The sequence below is a fragment of the Nematolebias whitei genome, chromosome 7, assembly GCF_014905685.2.
Source record: "Nematolebias whitei isolate Nwh7 chromosome 7, NemWhi1, whole genome shotgun sequence".
Taxonomy (NCBI): Eukaryota; Metazoa; Chordata; class Actinopteri; order Cyprinodontiformes; family Rivulidae; genus Nematolebias; species Nematolebias whitei.
The window spans coordinates 3,522,485-3,544,827 of NC_056504.1; the positions used below are offsets into that span (position 1 = coordinate 3,522,485).

General features: G+C 41.8%; 1 protein-coding gene across 1 annotated transcript in view; it reads left to right on the forward strand.

Annotated features, from left to right (window-relative positions):
* The first annotated feature begins 797 nt into the window (after window positions 1–797).
* The window catches only part of cdk18 (cyclin dependent kinase 18), a 40,373-nt gene continuing 18,827 nt past the window's right edge, over window positions 798–22,343 (forward strand). Inside the window, exons 1-7 of the mRNA XM_037679073.1 lie at window positions 798–801; window positions 4,406–4,542; window positions 9,902–10,033; window positions 10,305–10,361; window positions 13,160–13,274; window positions 20,269–20,363; window positions 20,461–20,523. Coding sequence (XP_037535001.1) covers window positions 798–801; window positions 4,406–4,542; window positions 9,902–10,033; window positions 10,305–10,361; window positions 13,160–13,274; window positions 20,269–20,363; window positions 20,461–20,523 — 603 coding nt within the window. The remainder of the gene's footprint in view (window positions 802–4,405; window positions 4,543–9,901; window positions 10,034–10,304; window positions 10,362–13,159; window positions 13,275–20,268; window positions 20,364–20,460; window positions 20,524–22,343) is intronic.

Sequence of the window (22,343 nt, forward strand, 5' to 3'; positions counted from 1 at the left end):
TATATATATATATATATATATATATATATAATGCATTGTAGGGAATACCTGGTTGTCGTGCAGATAATTCCATCCCACACAGCTGGCATGGCTCGGCTCAGGGTCGACTAGTGCAGTTCTGATCAAGCTCCCTCTTGAATGTGTCTGTTCCTAGAAATTCCAGTGTGGTCAGCAGCTGTTTGTGTACAGGCAGCACATGGACTCCTCGGTGTGCTGCACTCCAAGACCGGCCGCCACTCCAAGCACAGTTCCAAATGGATTGCCCTGGGAAGCCTTAAATGGCTGATGAGCCATTCGTCATTGTGGGCCAGAAAATCCTCTTTGTCTCATAATATACACTCTCTGCTTATTGCACCATTTGCTATATCCCCTAATTAGGCTAAACCTATTGTAGATAAAGATATTTTATATCCTCTTTGTGCATGTTTACGATCCATCCATCCCTCTGTTATCTTTACCTGCTTCTTCCTTTATGGGTCATTGGTGCCCATGTCCAGCTATCACTTTACAAGAGGCGGGGGACACCCTGGACAGGTCTCCAGTCCAACACAGGGACACCTAGAAACAAACGAGACAAACAACCGTTCATTTTCTCACTCACACCTAGGTGTGGGAGTTCTGGTTCTGCCAGCCACACTCACTCTCTCCCACAGCTGCAGCAGTTTACTAACCAGCCATCACTACACACCTGCGCATGATTTGAGGGATGACTCTGTAGGAGCATAATTAATCAATCGATCAATCAATATACTTTATTGATCCCAAAGGGAAATTTCATTCAAGTAAAAACAACAGACATGGGTGAGACAGATGGCTGAAAAGACTAAAAGCCTCAGCCAGACATTCTTCAGCGTTGGGACGTTATCATACCTATGGTAAATGGTAGTGGATAGTCACTAAATTGTCTCTTGACATTGTGTTACTAAAAAACTATCTCATGATCTCCTGCAGCAACTTCTAAGTCCTGGACTAAGCTAGCCTTCCTAGGCCTCCTTGCTCATCGTGATCTCTACTCATCCAGATTGTGTCCCAGTTACAATCCAACACATTCAGCCTGAAGAACCAACCATCCAAAAACCTTATTCTCTCTCCAACGGTACTCACCTTGTCTCACAGTAGTGAACCTTACTGGAACCAGAACCTCTCCTCCTCTCCTCGGACTCAAGCTACCAACAAAAACTTTTTTCAGTAAGACATTCTACTGCTCTACTTTTCAAAATATTTCAACAATATCAAGCCAAGTACTCACCGTGTCCCTTCTTCCTTTCCAGCCAGCGGCACCAGCACCTGTAAATAAAAACACTCATTTTGATAACTCTGTCTCAGTCTCTTGCTCGGTCTGCCACTTGGAGTTAACCACTAACTACAAACATGTTAGAATGTCCCAGCCAAATTGACCCTCATGGTGAGACTGAGCAAGAACTGTCACAGCAGTCTATTCAAGCTCAAAACAAACTTATTGATGATTCAAATTCAATTCAATTCAAATTCAATTCAATTCAAAAATACTTTATTAATCCCAAAGGGACATTATTTGTTGCTGTAACTCATTATCCTCATTTCATTAAGAGATGTTTTAGATGCTGATGTCTGTAGGCAGGAAGGACCTCTTGTAAAGGTCCATCCCACAGTGGATCCTAAGAAACTGGCTGCAGATGCCGTCCGATCCGTCCATCCAGATTCGGCTGGACTCTGGGTTCCTCCGGGCTGTAGGACCGCCTGAATGCTGGACAGAACTCCTCCCAGAACGATGGTCACTCCTCCCAGCAGTCTGCCAAGCTCCTTGTCACTGCAGACAGCCAACTGTAGGTGCCGAGGGACGATCCTGTCCTTCCGCTGTCATGAGCTGTGTTTCCTGTTAGTTCCAGGATCTCAGTGGTCAGGCACTAGAGCACAGCTGCCCAAGACACCTTGCCAGCCAGGACCACTAGCGCCAGTCCATCCTGGTCCAACAGTTCTCTGGGAACCTGATGTTCGGCCATCTGAATGTTTCGAAGGTAATGCCAGCAAATGTGGTGCCTTTTTGAAACAATGCACTATTGCTTTTCATCATGCCCCACTAACCTATTCCTCAGATGCCGCCCGAATAACTTTCATTGTCAATGCTTTAAAGGATGACGCGTTCCAATAGGCTCACGCTTACCTGCAGAAACACCAGATTGAGTCAATAACTTCCTCCTCATTTCTCAAGGATTTCTGACAGTGTTTCGCCAAACCCTTGCAGCAGGAAGAAGCGACCCAATTTTTTTCTCATTATGGCAAAGAAACAGACCTGTAGCTGAATTCGCCATCCACTTCCGCATTTGGGTGGAGATATCTGATTGGGATGAGAAAGCCCTCAAGGGAGCGTTAATCCATGCATTGAATAAAAACATACAGGATCAACTTGCTACCCATGAAACACCCACAGACCTGAACCAACTAATTACCCTCACTACAAAGATCGACAACCACTTCCGAGAACATGCCATGGAGAAGAACTACAGTTTCCGTGACTATATTGAAGCTGGAAGCAACTGGTCTTTTTCATCACCCAGTCAAGCCAAACCCAAACCAATGCAGATCGGAAGGACTCACCTTATTCCGGAGGAATGTCAATGCCGCATAGACCACAACGAGTGTTTATAATGTGGTAAGAGAGGACACGTCCTTGCATATCGGCTATGTTTAAAAGGGAGAGCCCACCAGTGGGTATTTCTTCATTCTCTCCTGAAAATAATCTGTTTACCTACTATACTGTGTATTAAAAGCACAAACTTTCATGTTTAGGTTTTGATCAATTCCAGGATGGAGCAAACCTGATCAGCTGAGACCTGGTAGGGGAGCTTCAGATCCCAACAATGATGCTAACCGCTACGGTCTCCGTAGCCACCCTTACGGGACAAACCATCTCTTCAATCTGCCTAATGACAATAAAATTTGTTTGTTGTTTCTGGAAATCATCATGAGGAGAGTGAGTTCTTTGTTTTCAACTACTCTAAATCTCAGCTGATTTTGGGATATCTGTGGTTAAAGAGAGAAAACCCATTCATTAACTGGTCCAAAAATAGAGTTGAAAGATATGTTGACTCATGTTCTGAGAAAGGTTTACATTCAGCCCTAGCTCCCAATAAGCTTTGTGAACAACCCAATGATCATGATAAAGTCTCTGAAATAATTCTAGTTCCCATATTTCCCAAGAGAGATCTCTCTTTAATAATAAAAAATTGTCCCATAAAAATTTGGCAATTAGGCACTCAAAAAATATTCAGAAAAGAAAAACTTGTTGGGGCCCATATGATCCTCCAGTCTCTCAAAACAAAAGGAGGAGGAAGAAAAGCAAATAATAAAGAAAGGTCTCACCAGGTTGGCGTCTCTGTCCCCGGGGTTTCCTTCTCTAGACCTGGAGCGTTCTCCGCCAAAATCGCTCCAGGGAATCCGGACCGATCCTTCCCTGCGTGGCACTTTGCGTTAATATGGGAAAGTCTTCTTCTTCCCTCCAGAGTTGGGTCTAACTTCAGCATGAAGCCCAACTCCAGTTATCCTGGGCTAACTCGGGAGTTTCACCGGTCCGTTCACTGCGTCTCCGCACGCTGCTTCACCTGCGACACCCACCTCTGCTGTCAAATCCTTGTCTCTTTATTAGTTCCAGCAAAGCTGTGACCCAGATCATTTTTCCCGTGGATTCTTTCGAGGCTGAAATACACATCTACAAGACATTCTTGTATTTATAATAATACAAACATTTTATTTCTATCTCCTTTATTTAGGTCCAAGGTAAACCATTTTTCACAAATACCACAATGTCACAATTGTTCATCATGTGTGTCTGGTGTGTACAATAATAGTTTTCACATCATCAACAGTTTCCCAGTATCACCTCTAAGTGTTGTCAATGGACCAATAATCATAAAAACATGCGTACACCAGTCATGAAGTGTTCGTGGGGCTGTGCAAATTTCCAGTCATTTTATTATTGATGCATCTGAAATTTTTCGTGAAAAGTGTGTATGCCACGTTTTTGTGCATATGCACCCTTTGACTCGCTCTCTCTGACTCTCTGACTCTGACCTTTGTACATGAGGCCCTGGACATTTGACTTGGATGTTGTGCGTCATAGGAGAACGTCTGTCTAAGAATCAAAATAATACTGCAGATCTCCTCTGCAGAGCTCTGAGCTCCTCCTCTTGACTAAACTTTGTTGCGCAATCTTTTCAAACACGCAAAATTCAAACAACTCACGCAAGAACGTTGAGAATCCTGTGGAAGTCTAAGGACATTCTGGAGACACTCCTGAGACTTCCTGATGGTAGCTGGTTTCTGCCTACTCACAACTTTGGGCGACGACACCTTTTGACTCACAACTTGTTAAAAAGTCTAGAAATAAAAACTGGCTTCATGTAAATGATGTTTATTTCTCTTCCAGGCCTGACTCCAGACAGACTTGGTCCTCCATCGCATGACACCAGTCCAGTGAGCCCAGAAGCCACCACACCAGGAGCTCAGTCTCCATCTCACCTGCACTACCACAGCCAGGCCCAGCACCGGCGTTTCTCCATGGAAGTAAGTAGAACATCTAAAACCAGCTAGAGACTTGATACGATGGACTGATGCAGGCATAGGTCTCATGCTGCTGGTCTACAGAAACCACCATGAATCAGATCAAATCAGAGGTGGGCAACATTTTTTTTTCAAAGGGCTGCATCAAGACGTTTAAAGCGATCAAACGGCTGCATACAGAATTGGAAAATAATTTTTCTTTATGACAGATAATCTAGAAGACAATTTTTTCAGGCTTTGTCTTATTGTAGCATAGTTAGCATGCTTTATAAAACACGTCTTTCCAATATCCTTTAGGAACAGAAGACAGATTCTGTAAACTGGCTCTTGTGACCATATATTTTACATGTTAGTTTAGCATGTGCATGTTAGCAGAAATATGCAAAACAAACTTATGTATTTCTAAGACTTTAAGGTTCAGTCTAGTTCTGGAAACACAATGACTTAAAAATGTTTTTTAAAAAGTTTTGTGTCAGACGTTTAATTTAAATTCCCTTAAGTCTTGCTGATAAATTGCTGTTTTTATTAAATCCATCTTTTTATTAAAATGTTTTTGTTTTTAATTATCTGAGGATATTGGGGGCCTGCTTGAGATTGGCCAAAGGCCGCTTTTGGCTCTCGGGCCTTAAGTTGCCCACGTTTGAATCAGATCAACCAATCAGACAAAATGTGTGTTCTTTTGTGTATTTAGCATATCTGTTATAGTTTATCCTGTAGGGTTTTTACAAAGTGGATGTTTTGTGCTATATTTACCACTCAAATATCAAAACATCCAGCCCACTCAGTGTACTGTGACTGTTAGTATTTACTATGTTGTTGTTTTTGTCTTGAACTTTTTGAATATACATTTTAAGTATTTAACCTATTCAGGTCTCTCCTCGAGGCTCAATGGGATTTACCTGTCTAAATAAAGGTTGAATGAATGAAGTGTGTGATGAATGAATTATATTTTCCCCAATGAAATACACAGATATCACCAGTTTCCTCGAAAAGCATTATTCTCCGAAATCTAGTTAGAAAGTGAAGCTAAATTACTCGGTCATTTTATAGCTGTCAATAACCACCAATAACCATAGCTTTTAGCTAGTGTTTAGGTTTGGTTTGTTTGTCATATGCAAATCAACACAAGGTAAACGATGCAACGAAATGCTGAGGACGAGAAGAACTGTCTTGACTCGCCAAAAAAACAGCAATACCAAAGCATGCAGCAAAAGTACAAAGACAAGGTCCCAAAAGTGAAAAGAAATACCTCTACAGCAGCATGATCCTACTGGCATTGTGCTTTGGTTAGCAGTGAGGTTCTTTCAGCAGCATGCTTCTGTTAGCAGTATGGGCTTGTTAGCAGCGTTAGCAGGTCCCGTTAGCAGCGTGATGATGATAATGACTGCAGCAGCTGTCCTCCAGAACTGGTTCCGACAAACAGAGAATTTCCAAGGTTTTCCCGGGGAACCGAACGGGTTCGTAGTGTTTTGGTATTGTATGTAATCAGTATTCACTGGTTCTACTTGAAGCTGAAGTTTTACACAATTTTTGTTTTGAATTACAGTATTGGTTTAATAATAAATATAAACCAAATAACTAAATTTAGATTTTAGCTAATATTTGTGTAATTTTCATTCTGTTCTGCTTGTTTAACTTTAACAATTAGGTTTTAGTGTCTTTTCAGCAAATCTCTAAAACAATTAGTGTCATCCATGTCATACGTAACCTCAATGTTAAAACAGACAATCAGACTTCCTGTGTTGGGGGGGGGGGGGGGTTCTGTGGGTCCTCCCTCAGAAAATTTGGAATAAAAGAGATGCCATTTCCTGCATTTTGGTGTATTTTAATGGGTTGTCTGTAAATCTCTGTACATCTGTAAACATTTGATTAAATTGATTAAAAACAGGCAGCACGGTGGTGCAACTGGTAGAGCTGCTGCCTCTCAGCGAGCAGGTCCCCAGTTCTGTCCTTTCTGGGTGGAGTTTGCATTTTCTCTCCGTGCATGCCTGGATTTTCTCCGGGTTCTCCGGTTTCCTCCCACAGACCAAAAACATGCATGTTAGGCTGATTGGTAACTCTAAATTGTCCCTAGGTGAGAGTGAGAGAGTGAATGGTTGTTTGTCTCGTTTGTCTCTATGTGTCCCTGTGATGGACTGGAGACCTGTCCAGGGTGTACCCCGCCCCTCGCACAGTGACTGCTGGACATGGGCACTGGCGACCCCCGTGACCCAAAATGGAAGAAGCGGGTAAAGATAATGGATGGATGGATGATTAAAAACAGGTCTCTCTTGTAAATGAGTCCTCGAGGCTCAATGAGACTGACAACCTGTGTAAATAAAGGTTGAATTGAAATTACTATTTTAGAGAACAACAACAATTAACAAACCTGTGTGTGAATACAGCTCCAATTCTGTCAAGTGCTCCTCCAAGTTGCTCCTCACAGTTCCAGGAACTCGTCTTAAGCGCAGAGGTGACAGGACCTTCTCTGTAGCAGGACCAAGACTTTGGAACGAGTTACCTCTGCTTGTCAGACAGGCCCCCTCCCTCTCGGTTTTCAAGTCCCGTTTAAAAACTCACTACTATTCAGTAGCTTTCAACACCAGATGATCTGTGTTGATCCTGTATGCTCTACACTGGTTTGTCGTCATTATCTGCATCGTTTTTTTATGTCTATATTCTGATTTACCTCATTTTGTATTTTGCTTTGTGTGTTACCTGTTGTTCTGTCTGTACAGCACTTTGGTTGGCCTCGTCACTGTTTAAAGTGCTTTATAAATAAAGTGGTATGGTATGGTTTGGTAAGTGTCCTAAACCCCCCCTCCTAACACACACGCACACACACACACACACACACACTGTCCGACCCGAACTCAGCTGAATTCAGTCCTGCGTGCTGTTCTGCTCCATTCTCAATTACCAATGTCTTTCAGGTGCTTCAATTTAATTGTCCAAATAAGGACAATCCATCCATCCATTTATTTTAAATAAATAGTCTTTTTAACATTTTGATTGCTATTATTTTGACAAATTAGTCCTGTTGTTTTGATATGTTATGTTATTAAACATCAAAAATTTCACTCATAGTTTTTTTTTATTTATTTTTTTTAACTGTAAGCTTATTTAATTACGGCTGAAATGTTATGCACCACGGTAATGTATGCAGGAGTTCCGACACAGCAGTTGTTCGCGTGTCCTGTAGAGCTGTCTGGAGATGTTGTGCGTAAACCAACTGTCTGCAGGGCGCACAGCTGAAGGAGGATGAAGACGCTCCCCGCGGGACATGCAGTCCATGTCTCTGCTGGGCAGGAGCGTGTTGCGGCCGGAACATCCACTCCACAGATTGGGCTATGTCGCCTCTCATTGTATTTTTAATAAATAATCAAAACAAAAATGTGCGACAACTTTGGACTTTTAGGGGCAGAGATTTGGGTTGCCGGATCCGAGCAGTCAAAATGAGAGAGTTCCCGGATCTTGTTTCGGCAGGATCCGGCTCAAATTAACCACTGCTACATGTGGATCATATGCATCTGCTTGATGGACTTTACCAAACTGAAATTAAACAAAAATGAGATAGAGACTCATTACTGTGTGTGTCATTGTTCGTGTAACTGTGAGGACTGACAGAGCAGACCAAGGAACACACCTAATCTGCCTCAGCGGAAGCGCTGCCATCTTGTTGTATAACTCGGTACAGCAACTCAATTCAATTGGCATTCCACTCTTTTCACTATCATTAAACCATTAATAAAACAAAACAATGTGATCACAACTTAGTGTGTGTCACATAGGCTATGAATCTATTATCAATATAATGTCTGATTTCCATAAGGCTCTGGGTGTATTGGGGCTGTCTTGGTTGACATGCTTTGCAACATCGCATGTACCTCGGGGGCAGTGCCACTGGATTGGCAGACTGGGGTGGTGGTTCCCCTCTTCACAAAGGAGGACCGGAGGGTGTGTGCCATTTATAGGGGTATAATGCTCTGCCAGGGCTGCCCATTGTCACTGATTCAGTTCATAACTTTTATGGACATAATTTCTAGGTGCAGCCAGGGGGCGGAGGGATTCTAGTTCTGTGGCCTCAGGATTCCATCTCTGCTCTTTGCAGATGATGTGGTCTTGTTGGCGTCATTGTGCCATGACCTTCAGCTTTCACTGGAGCAGTTTGCAGTCAAGTGTGAAATGGCTGGGATGAGAATCAGCACCTCCAAATCTGAGTTCATGGTTCCTCAGTCGGAAAAGGGTGGATTGCTTTCTTTGGGTTGAGGGTGAGGTTCTGCCCCAAGTGAAGGAGTTCAAGTATTTAGAGGTTTTGTTCACGAGTGAGGGAAGAATGGAACATGAGATTGACAGATGGATTGGTGCAGCATCTGCAGTATTTCGGACTCTGTGCTGGTCCATTGTGGTGAAGAGGGGGCTGAGCTGTAAGGAAAAGCTCTCTGTTTACCGGTCAGTCTACGTTCCTACCCTCACTTATGGTTACGAGCTGTGGGTATTGACTGAAAGAATGAGATCATGGATAGAGGTGGTTGAAATGAGTTTCCTCTGCAGGGTAGTTGGACTCTCCCTTAGAGACAGGGAGAGAAGTTCAGTCATCTGGGAAAGACTCGGAGTAGAACCGCTGCTTCTCCACATCGAGAGGAGCCAGTTGAGGTGGTTCAGACATTTGGTAAGGATGCTTCCTGGATGCCTTCCTAGGGAGGTGCTTAGGGCATGTCTGAATGGGAGGAGATCCCCGGGAAGACCCAAGACACGCTGGAGAGACTACATCTCTCAGTTGGCCTGGGAATGCCTTGGCATCCTCCCAGAGCTGGAAGAGGTGGCTGTGGAGAGAGATGTCTGGGCCTCCCTGCTCAAGCTGCTGCCCCCGCAACCCGACTTTGAATCAAGTGGAAGCTGTCATCATATGATCACATGTTTATCTGCATGTGGTTTGCTTTGATCCAGTTTCTAAATCTTTGTTAGCATGACTTTTCAAAAGAAGGACTCAAGTGTTCAGAATTATATTCAGCTCTCATCTGTTGAGTTAGTTTTCTGACACTACATGGTGTTTTATGATGTTATTATTTCTAATTTTTCCTCTTCCAACTATCCATCCATTTATTATCTTTACCTGCTTCTTCCTTTTCGGATCGTGGGGGTTGGTTAGTTAGTTACACAGACAGACAGGTCCAGTTCTTTTCAGACGATACCTGAGCTGGTAACAGAGAAGAAAACCTGCTCTTTATTGGAGGAAAAGTTTGCTGTTCAGGTTTCTGTCCCAGCTGAATGTTGGAAGAAGGTGTTTTTTCTTAAAACAGCTGAAGAAAAAAGACCAGAATGTTTTCTCAGTAAAATGTAGTCTGTCTGAAGCTCTTCCCCTCTTTGTGACCTCTTTCAGGATGTGAGTAAGCACATGTCTCTGCCCATGGACATCCACCTGCCTCCAGAGTTTCTGAAGAAGCTGCAGCAGGAAAGTGAGAACTCTCCTCTCTGCAAACCTCTCAGCCGCTCATCTCGACGTGCTTCACTCGTCAGTAACTTGTTTTTATCTCAAAACCTTTAAACCAGACAATCATCTTAGTCTAAATTACAGTGTGGTACAGTTCTTGTCTGCACAGCATCAGTCTGATTGTTTGCTCTTATTTTTGACGTTATTCAGCTTCATTGTTTCTCAGTTAAGATGCATTTATTGTTTACAAGACAAAACATGGATTTATGCCTAAAAAAACATGTTAATATCTGCATAGTGTTACAAGGTGGGCAGAGCAGCAGTGAACACTGTCCTTTCTTTTCTCCTGCAGTCTGACATAGGATTTGGAAAACTGGAGACGTATGTGAAGCTTGGAAAACTTGGTGAGGTACGTTACTGCCAGCTGACGCTCTGTCCAGAAAGGGAGGATGGTGTTACATACACACACACACACACACCCCACACACACACACACGTCGCCCCTGTTGGGAATACAACAAGAGACTTGGTGGTCCTTCTTCAAATGAGAAAGACACTCTGGAGGATGATGTTGAGCCGACTGGCTGTCAGTATCAGGAGCCCCGACGTGTTAAAATCTGTTAATTGCTTATGTGAACATAGCAGTTCATCTCCTGAACACACACGAGTCAAACTTTGCTTCAGAGTTGTAAACGATTCTCATCACAAGTATCTGTGTCAGTTATGAGGCTCAACAGTAGGTTACAGCATCTGAAATGGACATTTTTGTTCGATGAACACTCGCCTGGTGTCACTGCAACAGCACCGAACACATGGACTTTATAAAGGTGCATGAAAAAATCTGCTGTTTGTTTGTAAATGTATTCAACAATCATACTTGGTTTCCATCTCGCAGCAGTTCTTGTTGACTTTGTTTCTCTCTGGCACAAGAAGTCAAAGCCTTTAATTCATGTATTGAACCAATTGATTTGAACCACTGAACCAGCTCATTTTAGGGTTAAGAATTCCAGTACAGTGAAGGTTAAAACCACCGAACTGGAATACACTACAACCACAGTGCAGTCTATGGTAACATGGTCAGACATTCTACGGCCATGTTGGTAAGTGCTACGTACAGTGATGCTTGAAAGTTTGTGAAGTCTTTAGAATTTTTCTTTAATTCTGCATCAATCTGACCTAAAACATCATCAGATTTTCACACAAGTCCTAAAAGTAGATAAAGAGAACTCAGTTAAACAAATTAGACAAAAAATTATACTTGGTAATTTATTTATTCAGGAAAATGATCCAATATTACATATTTGAGTGGCAAAAGTATGTGAAACTAACTGCTTGCTTCAGGTCCTTCCACAACATCTGGATTGGATTAAGGTCAGGACTTTGACTTGGCCATTCCAAAACATGAAGTTTATTCTTCTTGAGCCGTCTTTTGGTAGGACCACTTATGTTCTTGGAGTCATTGTCTTGCTGCGTGACCCACGTTCTCTTGATATTCAGTTCTGATGTCCTGACATTTTCCTTTAGAATTCTCTGATATAATTCAGTATTCATTGTTCCAGTAATGATGGCAAGCCATCCTGGCCCAGATGCAGCAAAACAGGCCCAAACCATGATACTACCACCACCATGTCACACAGATGAGATAAGGTTCTTATGCAGGAATGCTGTTTTCTTTTCTCCAAACAGAACACTTTTCATTTTAACTAAAACGTTCTGTTTTGGTCTCATCCGTCCACAAAACATTCTTCCAACAGCCTTCTGGATTGTCCACGTGATCTTTATCAAACTGCAGATGAGCAGCAATGTTCTTTTTGGAGAGCAGTGGTTTCTCCTTGCAACTCTGCCGTGAACACCATTGTTGTTCAGTTCTCCGGATGGTGGACTCATGAACATCAACATTAGTCAATGTGAGAGAGGCCTTCAGTTGCTTAAGTTACCCTGGGGTCCTTTGTGACCTCGCCCACTTTTCCACACCTTGCTCTTGGAGTGATCTTTGTTGGTCCACCACTCCTGGGGAGGGTAACGATGGTCTTGAATTTACTCCTCTTGTACACAAGCTGTCTGACTGTGGATTGGTGGAGTCCAAACTATTTACAGATGTAAAAAAGTAAATCTGGTCCTCTGGACATTCAAAAAACAAAACAAAGCAAAAGTCCCCCTCAGTTGAAGTCCCATAACATTCAAAAGTCTTCAAAATAATAAAAGATGACCTCTCCACTATCGTCTTAACGATAGTCACATCAAGAATAATTATAATACAGGGAAAAGGATCATACATTTTAATATTGTTCACAGTGACCATAAAGGAGCAGAAAAGGTTATAAAGTATATATTAATATCATAAGATATAAAGCATAGTGGGGAGTGGTGGAAAAGGGGTTTGACAGGGTGGGCCTGTGATCGGAAGGTCGACAGTTCAACTCCCCAGACCAATAACATCAATATGTGGGTGGGAAAGATGAAACACCCGCACCTGCCTCCACCCTCATTGGCCCTACTCTGGGCCCTTGAGCAAGGCCCTCAACTCCAACCTGCTCCCCTGGGCGCCCTAGATGGCAGCTCTCTGCTCCACACCGAGGGCTGTGGTAGCTCGGTGGTCTGTGGTTGTGTCAGGAAGGACATCTGATGTAAAAACAATTTCCAAGTCTTCATGAGGGTTAGATTGCTGTGGCGACCCCTGAGGAAGGGAGCAGCCGAAGTATAGAGACAAAAAAGATGTAGACCATGTTGCATGCATGTATAAACATTCCTTTGTCACCATTTTGATGTCACTTCCTGTTTCACTTTGGCTGCACCAAGTTAAACCATATTTATATAAGAGTTCTTGTTTTGATGTTTTTTATATGTGGTTAAACATCCCTCCATCCATGATCTTTTATCCGCTTCTTCCTTTTCGTGTTACGGGGGTCACTGGTGCCCATGTCCAGCCATATTTCTTTGTTCAAATGTTTCATCTTTTATCCAAAAGACTTCTTCAGTCTCCATATTTTTTGTATAAAATACGAAACATTTGAACAAAGAAATATCTGTCCAGAGAACCTGACTCAACCTTGTTAGATTCATCTACCTGGATTATTGAGCAGCATCAGGACATTTTACCTACTCTTGCTTCACCTTGAAATAACCTCAAGTATGTTTTCTATTAATTATAATTTACAGTACTTAGACATGCCATTTACTCACAAGTGTGCTCCTGTGTGTTTATAGGGGACGTATGCCACGGTGTTTAAAGGAAGGAGCAAACTAACAGAGAATCTGGTTGCATTAAAGGAGATTCGGCTGGAACATGAGGAGGGGGCACCATGCACAGCCATCAGAGAGGGTATGATCAAAACCTAAACACCATCCACACACATGTTGGAATACTCCTGACAACACTGATTGGTGCTTTGTATTAAGAGTCCCTGGATTTCTCTGCTCACTCCAATACTCTGCATTGTTTTCCTAAGTTCCTGTTCAGACATCATTTTATCTCTGCCTCCAGACATTTTTGCAGATGGTTCTGTATAGATTATAATACATTCAAATATGTGAATAAATATTGTTTTGAGATTTTCAGTTCATTTGAGTCTTGTTTTTGTAGCGCCATCTTTTAATAAGTCTAACAAGGTTAAGTCAGGTCCTCTGGACAGATTCTTCTTGTTCAAATGTTTCAACTATTATCCAAAAGACTCTGTCCCATCACCCTCTGGAGAACGTTAGGAGTCATCAGGACTCTGTACCACAGAGCAGACAGCGTTCCCACTAACTCAGGAGCCAGGCAGAAGGAGAAATCCCACACAAGACAGACCCTGGAGCAATGTTCATGTTCAGGCTGCTGTTTAATACTCCATATTACCTTACATTATTATATTTTAGTGTATATCTTAGATTCTTGTATACTGTTTCAATTTTTATACTTTATATTTTGAATATTTTTGGATGTAACTGGGACCTTGAGTACACAATTTTGTTCCACCTCATGTACCACATGTGACACAAATGACAATAAAGAACCTTAAACCTTGAACCTTGAATGTGGATATCCTAACTGTATTTTTCTGAAAGAAGAAACCCAAACATGACTCCAGTCAGCCATCAGGTGAAAAGGAGGAACCCAGACCCAGACCAGTGGTCATTCCATATGTTGAGGGAGTATCAGAGAAAATGAGACCTTTATTTTCTAAACATAACGTCCCAGTGGCTTTTAAACCCCAAAATACATTACGGCAAAGACTGGTTCATCCCAAAGATCCAGTCCCCCGGCACAAACAGAGTAATGTTGTGTATGTTGTTCCGTGTCAGGAGGGTGATCAGTCTTACATCGGGGAAACTAAACAGGCACTGGCCAAAAGGATGGCCCAGCACAGAAGATCAACATCATCAGGCCAGGACTCTGAGGTCTACACTCATCTCCAGGCCAGCGGTCACTCTTTCAGGGATGAAGATGTTCACATCTTAGAGGATCATTGAGAGGAAACATTAGAGCAGGGGTGTCAAACTCACTTACAAAAGGGGCCAAAATTAAAACCTTTTTCAAACTTAGGGCCTACTTCAGTATCTACATTAACTCAAATCAGATACCCAACATCTTTTCTTGGTCACAGGTTCCTGAACAACAGTTTGATTGGTCTCATTTGATGTTCTCGGTTGTGCTTTTGACATCATAATCAAAGATTACTGAAAAAAATTCAAGCGATAGAAGTATTTAATGTTTCACATATCATCTTGGGGGCCAGATAAGATGTCAACGAGGGCCAACTTTCACCCCCGGGCTTGAGTTTCACACATATGACTTAGAGGAAACGATAGAGAGGAACATTGGTTTGAGAGAGGAGTAAAGGAAGAAGAGATAAGAACCAGTCCATCATTAAACAGGCGTGGAGCCTCCGTGTCCAACTGTCCTCCTCTTACAACGCTGTTATTGCTAGTATCACTCAGCCCCCTGTGAATAGCAAGTGACCATCAAGGCACTAACAACCAGTTGTTAGGCTGATGATCCTCCTTTATCATGTGAACAGCTAGTTCTGTCTGTCAACAACAAACTGGTTGATCCTCTATGAGAAGGTGCCATTTATAAAACTGAGTTTGTTGCAGCTCCTCAGACTGAAGAAGTCTTCTGGATTAAAAAAACAAAACACTTCAACAAAGAAGAATCCATCCAGAGAACCTGACTCAACCTTGTTAAATTTATCTACCTGGATTACAAAGCGTTCATCAAGATATAAGAAAAGAAAAGCTTAAAACCAGTTAGTGGAAACCAACCATTTAGTGGACCAGTTGATCCGTTTAAGAAGTTTACTGCTTGGTGGGGAAACAGTTTACTGGAACTCCTCTGGCTGATGAAGCCCTCTGGATAGAGGGTGAAATGTCTCTATAAAAAAGAAACTGTCCAGATGACTTGACTGAGAATTATTGGACTTCACAGTGGATGTAACATCAGAGCAGAGTTAGGTGAATGTAGTATGTTCCTTTCAGCTGCTTTCTTCTTCAGGGGTTGCTACCGTGACCAAACTTGCAGAAGTTTTGGCAATTGTTTTACACCAGATGCCCTGCCTGATGCAGCCTGGGATTGAACCTGCAATCTTTGGATTACAAGGCCACGGCACTGACCACCAAGCTACTGCAGCCCCAATATAGTGAGAGAAAACACTATTCAGACTGTGGTCCTGTGATTGAATCTTTCCAAGCAGCTTTAAAAGGATCAGATCAAATGAAAAAGAAAGTCATGACACTGCATCCTGGTGATTTGTCAAAAAATGATTTTGAGAAATATTTAGTAGCTACTGCAGAGTCTGGTTCCAGTAAAATAAAAATTAAAAAGGTTGTCAGCACACATTGAGGTGGTTCTCGCCTGTATTCATCACTACCCAAATGGAATTCTGTCTAAAGATAGTATGGGCTGCAACATGTGGAGTCTATTTTGAGCAAAAATGCTAATTTTCCATCACAGTCACACTGAATTTTAAGTCACCACCATGATGTGGTTTGCTTTTGTGCAAATTGTTTTATTGTTCACTTCTGCACATTGTACCCACCGTAGTCCAGATTGTGCTCTACCCACCCGCATGGTTACTGTATCATTTAGAGCAGTGGTCCCCAACCCCCGGGCCAAGGACCGGTACCGGTCCGTGAGTCAATTGGTATCAGGCTGCACAGAAAAGAAAAAGAAAAAAGTTTTATTTTGAAAAGCCACCTGATTCTCTCCACCACATATGACTCAAACTGATGCAGGTCAACATACACAAGTGGTTAGTTTCAGTTTCTGTTAGGCGCACATGCACAGATCGGTTCTACGTTGCCCATGAAGTGGTGAACAACTGCGTGGTCTGGAGCAGACAGGTGTAAGCGCCCGTCCATATCAGAGTCAGAGATTCTTTATTGTCGTTCCACCACATGAACGAAATTAAGTACACAAGGTCCCAGTTACATCCAACAATAAAATGTAAAAGAAAACATCTAAATGATAACATCTAAGATATGAAATAAGAAAAACATCAACTAAATATACACTAAGCACTGATAGCATAAAAACATTACATCGACCAACAGCACAAACATGAGTCTGTGTGAGCAGATGAACACGCATGAACACATCAACATTGAAACAGATCAGCAGCAACATTGAAACAGATCAGCAGCAACATGATGTGATTTTTTTTCACAGTGATTATTCTGGTTAGATATTCATGAGTCTAACAGCCTCAGGGTAGAAGCTGTTCCTCAGTCTAGTGGTTCTACACTTAATGCTCCTCAACCTCCTTCCTGAGGGGAGTGGGGCAAAAAGTGTGTGTGCTGGGTGAGTGGGGTCCTTCATGATGCAGGTGGCCCTCTTCCTGCATCTGGAGGTGTAGATGTCTGTGATGGTGGGGAGACTGACTCCAACATCTTCTGTGCAGCCTTCACCACTCTCTGCAAAGCTTTTCTTTCTGCAGCTGTGCAGCCTCCATGCCACACGTTGATGCTGGAGCACAGGATGCTCTCCACTGCACACCTGTAGAAGGAGGTGAGGACTGAGCTTCCAGACCAGCTCTTCTCAGCCGCCTGAGGAAGTAGAGTCTCTGATGAGCTTTCTTCATCAGGCTGGTGGTGTTGTTGCTCCAGCTGAGGTTGTTGTTCAGGTGCACACCCAAGTACTTGTAGCTGGAGACCACTTCCACCACAGATCCTCCTATGGGGGTGGGGTTTCCGTCTAAAGTCCACGACCATCTCCTTTGTCTTCTTCACATTGATGTGAAGGTTATTCTCTTTGCACCAGCTCTCCAGGTGTTCCACCTCTTGCCTGTAGCTGGACTCATCATTGTTTGTGATGCATCCCACCACCGCTGTATCATCTGCAAACTTTACAATGTGACAGCCTGGATGGGTAGCTGCACAATCATATGTGAGCAGAGTAAACAGGAGGGGGCTCAACACACATCCCTGAGGAGAGCCAGTGCTGAGGGTTATGGTGGAGGAGGAGAAGTTGTGGATCCTCACTAACTGTGGTCTGTTTGTTGAGAAGTCTAGTACCCAGTTGCAAATGGAGGGGCTTAGTCCTAGTGTGGATAGTTTGTCCATCAGGGTTTGGGGGATCATGGTGTTGAAGACAAGCATGAAGTCCACAAAGAGCATACGGACATAAGAGTTTTTCTGCTCCAGGTGGTTGAGCGCAGTGTGGACCACAGAGGAGATGGCATCCTCTGTTGATCGGTTGTCACAGTATGCATACTGATGAGGGTCCTCGATGTTGATGGTTGTTTTGATGTGGGTCATGACTAGGGCATTAACAGAGTACTCGAGTTATCTACACATCGATTGCTAGGACCTCTATCGAGGTTTAAAATGTAACGTCGAGTATCCGTAGTGACGTCATATTATGTGACCACGTATGACCGTAGGGGGCGGTGTTGCACTGTTGCAGGTCACAGAGTATGGTGTAACACTGGGTCCAATCCACCAGAACCAGTTTCGGTTTAAGTTTCGTTTCTGACGTGCTGCGTTTCTTCACGTTTGCAGTTTAATAATAAAAACTAATAGTTTAGTTTTTCCTGTGACTTATTTGCCGTATGATAAATGGTAGGAGCATAATATACGCTCCCAATGTTTTGTTGGTCTTTGGTTTTTGTAAATAATTACCGTTTTTTGCAGTTTTATTTATTTATTTATTTTTGTATCTTGAGATCTATGACGTCATCAAATACTCGAGTTCTTCTCGGGTTTTATTATGTTAATGTCGAGTTTAAAAATTATATACTCGTTCAACCCCTGTTTTTTGGACCTCCTTTGGCCAAGTTCAGTTCGGTTCTTTATCTGAGTTTGTGCGTGGCTAAATGACACAGGACTGCTACACCGAGCAAGGTGCACGAAGAGGAGGATGACAAGGTGCAGCTGACCCCGGTGTGGGATATATTAACTAAATATCTAGTAGATGAGAAATGATCCTGCACTTAAAACACTTATAAATCACACATAAAGTGTTTAAAAGTAAATCATAAATATGAACTGGCTACAGTGGTGATTTTAGCTTCTGTTGGGGCTGCTCAAGTGCTCCTAAATTTTATCTCAGTGACCCTGAAAAATAATAAAACCATCATTAGGATTGTGTAAGGAAAGAGTTCTCAAACTTTAGATTCACCAAAATATTAAACAAATGTTGAAGAAATATGGAATAAATTATTGCAGTCTTAAAATGGGCCAGTAAAATATATGATATATATATATATATATATATATATATTGCAGTAGTTGGATCCTCGACCCACCTGCCAATCAATTCAGGAGGCATGTCAGTAATGGACCAATCAGCAACCTCAATCTGTCCTGAAGTGAACGCCCCTTACCTGCAGAGCTGCAGCGGTGTTGCATTACTAACACTTTGCAGTCATTTCAATAATGAGTTACATCTTTTGTTTCATGTAAATCTACTGTAATAAACCTTTGTTGTAAAATACATCAGAATGCAGGAAATAGCATCTACTTTATTCAAAATTCTCTGGGGGAGGACCCCCAGACGCCCCCACCCTGCCCTTTCCATGAAAATATTGTCTGACAATAAACCGGTCTGTGGCACCAAAAAGAGTTGGGATCACTGATTTAGAGTACAGTTTTAAACTCAAAATGCAATTTTGGACCTTTATTTGTTTATTTATGTATTATTAATAATTATTCAACATCAGCCTGAGTTTTAGTCATGTTTACCACCAGAGGAGAGCTCCTGGGCAAATATAAGAATACAGGCCTTGTTCTGTTGCAATGGTTTGGAGGCACCGGTTTTGAGATGTATTCTGTCATACTGGCTTTTTGGACATGTTCAAAGTTCAAGCAACAAGTCTGCAAGGCTCTAAAAAAGTTAAGTCTGGTCCTCTGGACATTCAAAAAAAAAAGAAAAAAGTAGAAATGTTTCTTCTTTCATCCGAAAGACTTCTTCAGATTTTTCTACCTGGATTATGCATCAGGATATCTGCAAGCCTCTGCAACTCAAGCAAGGAAACTGAGAACATTTTTGAAGATTCTCACTTATACTGTTTTCCAGCTAGTACAATGAGAAACAACTTTAAAGACAAATTTTAGTGTCAGCTGTGAACCTGGTCTGTCTGGCTTTGTATGTCAGAAGTAAGATTTTAACTGGAAACCACTGGAAAGAAGCTATAGATAACTGGAGAAATCTGATCTCTTCTAACTCCAGCAGCAGCATTTTGGATCAACTGAAGAACTTTAAAGCATTTTGTTAGACACCCTGATGATAAAGGATTACAACGGTCCGGTCTAGAAGTAAAACAATTTGAATGATACCAAACTACTACAATGCATCAAATTTTAGCTAGAAATCTGCTAAACTGACTTTGTTAAAGCTAATTTTGTAGCGTCTGAAGTGACTTTGCTGGTGACCATGTTGAACTGAATTGACTTAAGAATGTAGTCAAAATGTTCATCCAGTGATTCTGAGTTTCATTCACACCCATCCAGTGGTTCAGAAGATATTTAGCTAACAAACACAGTTGACTCGACAGTCCTTGTGACAGCTGTAGGCAAAGATTTTGTTATACTGTATCTGTTAATGCTCATGGGTAAATTTTAGTGCTACAGAGACATAGTCGGACTCCACACCAGATTAACCCAAAGCATATAAAACATGGTTGAGATATCAGGTTAGGACCACTGCAGCTCAGTGACAAGGAGTCCATGGGATAAAAGCTCTGTTTTTCTGTGTTACGTGTCTCCAATGCAGTTTAGTTTTTATACAGAACACAAGCTTAAACTTGTCTTGGATTGTAAACTAAACGGAGCTTCAATAATCCTAATGTGATGCTCAAATGTTCTGACAGAAACATTGTCTTGTTCTTGGCTCCAAACAGTATCCTTACTGAAGAATCTCAAACATGCCAACATTGTCACCCTACATGACATCATCCACACTGACCGCTGTCTCACCCTGGTGTTTGAGTATCTGGTGAGTCCATTAAGATTTGCATGGTCTCTAAAGGACATTTACCCAAAAGGCTTATAAACAGATATAACTGGGAACACTGGATTATTCTCTTTTTCAGGACAGTGACCTTAAACATTACATGGACAGTTGTGGAAATCTCATGAGCATGCATAATGTAAAGGTGAGTCTTAGGCAATGAAGAATTCTACAAAATATCAAAATTATTCAAGATGTCTATCACCTGCCACAAAAAAGCAAAGGTAATGTTTTTACTTGTGTATTTGTCTGTTTATTAGCAAACTATTTCATAACCATTGGACAATTTGGACAGTTCTGGAAAAGGTTGTTTTCATTCAGTTACAATCTTTTTTAGAACACAACTTGTTTGAAAAATTTCAATCTGGCTTCAGACCCTGTCATAGCACTGAATCTGCACTACTCAAAGTACAGAATGATATTCTTGTGTCCCTTGATGCCAAAAAACCTGTTCTGCTGGTGATGTTGGACCTCTCGGCAGCTTTTCATACTGTAGACTTAGTAGAGTCATTTGGATTCACCCAAAATGTCCGAACACCTACTCACTTTCATCATCACATACTTGACCTTGTTCTGACTTATGGCATAGAGATTAGGGATTTAGTAACGCATCATCAAAATCCTGTTCTGTCTGACCATTTATTAATAACCTTTGAGTTTATATTAAATGACTACACAGTCACTGAGAGTAAATTTCATCTTAGTAGGTGTTTATCAGAAAATGTAACCAAATTTAAAGACTCTCTTCCAACAATGTTTTCCTCTGTCTTGCAGAGTAATACATCAGTGAACAGTGACTTAGATGATCTTGTTGATAATTTTAAAACTTCATTGCAAACTTCACTTGATAAAAATGCTCCACTGAAAAAGAAAGTAATCAATCAGAGGAGATTAACTCCTTGGTTCAATTCTGAGTTACGTACCTTAAAGCAGCCTAACCAGGAGAGAAATTGGCGCTCCACTAATATTGAAGAATTTTATTTAACTTGGAAAGATAGTCTGCTAACATAAAAGAAAGCTCTCCGTAAAGCTAGAACTTTATATTATTAATCTTTAATAGATGATAGTAAAAATAACCCTATGTTTCTGTTTAAAATACATTTACATTACAAAAACATTACATTTTAGATGTAAAATGTGGATTCGTTGAGGAAAGTAATAACAATTTTCACAATAATCTTGTAATCTCTATTTTTAAAATTAAATGTATGCAGCTTATTTGAATGAATGACTTGATTTTGATCATTTCACCACTTGCGCTTGTCGAGGTCGGACTCTTTTCCCCTCCCCTCCCTTTCCGCTTTGCTTTGCTGCTTTGTCTGTCTGTGAAACTGCTTCTGAGCCTCTCTTGCGTACCTTCCGAACCATAATTACGGACTTGATTTGTTCATTTGGTCCTTCAACACAATTGATAACATTTCTTCGAAGAGAAGACAGGCGTCTTCTCTTCGAAGGTGAGCCGATTTACCCTGTTGGCACGCACGCAGCTGGATATCTCATAAACTTGGAAGACTTGATGATATGTCTATTGTCTGCTGCCATTTGTGGATTTTAAGGATGCATATTTAATTGGATTTACAATAAATGGTTCCTACTTTTTTGGATTCGGCTGGTTGCTGGTTTTATTAATCAATCAAGGAAGTCGTCGGCAGCAGATTGGGACCTGATCACGCTGCTTGCCTTTATGATGGCTTGGTTCATGCCTCGAGTACCCAGACTCAAATGCTTTTGGCAGAATGGATAAGATCTCGGGGATTTTACTCAGGCACGTTCCATTGGTGGGGCCATGGAATTTGGACTTTTCTGAACCGTTTGGACCAACACAGATTCAAGGTAGATGTCATTAAGTTCTGCCTGTCCCCAAAACAACTGTGTGTTTATTTGAATTTGGCTCCCCTGGATGGCATCGAAGGCCACCTTATCTGAATTCACCTGGAGAACATGTGATCTGATCCCCCCCCCCCC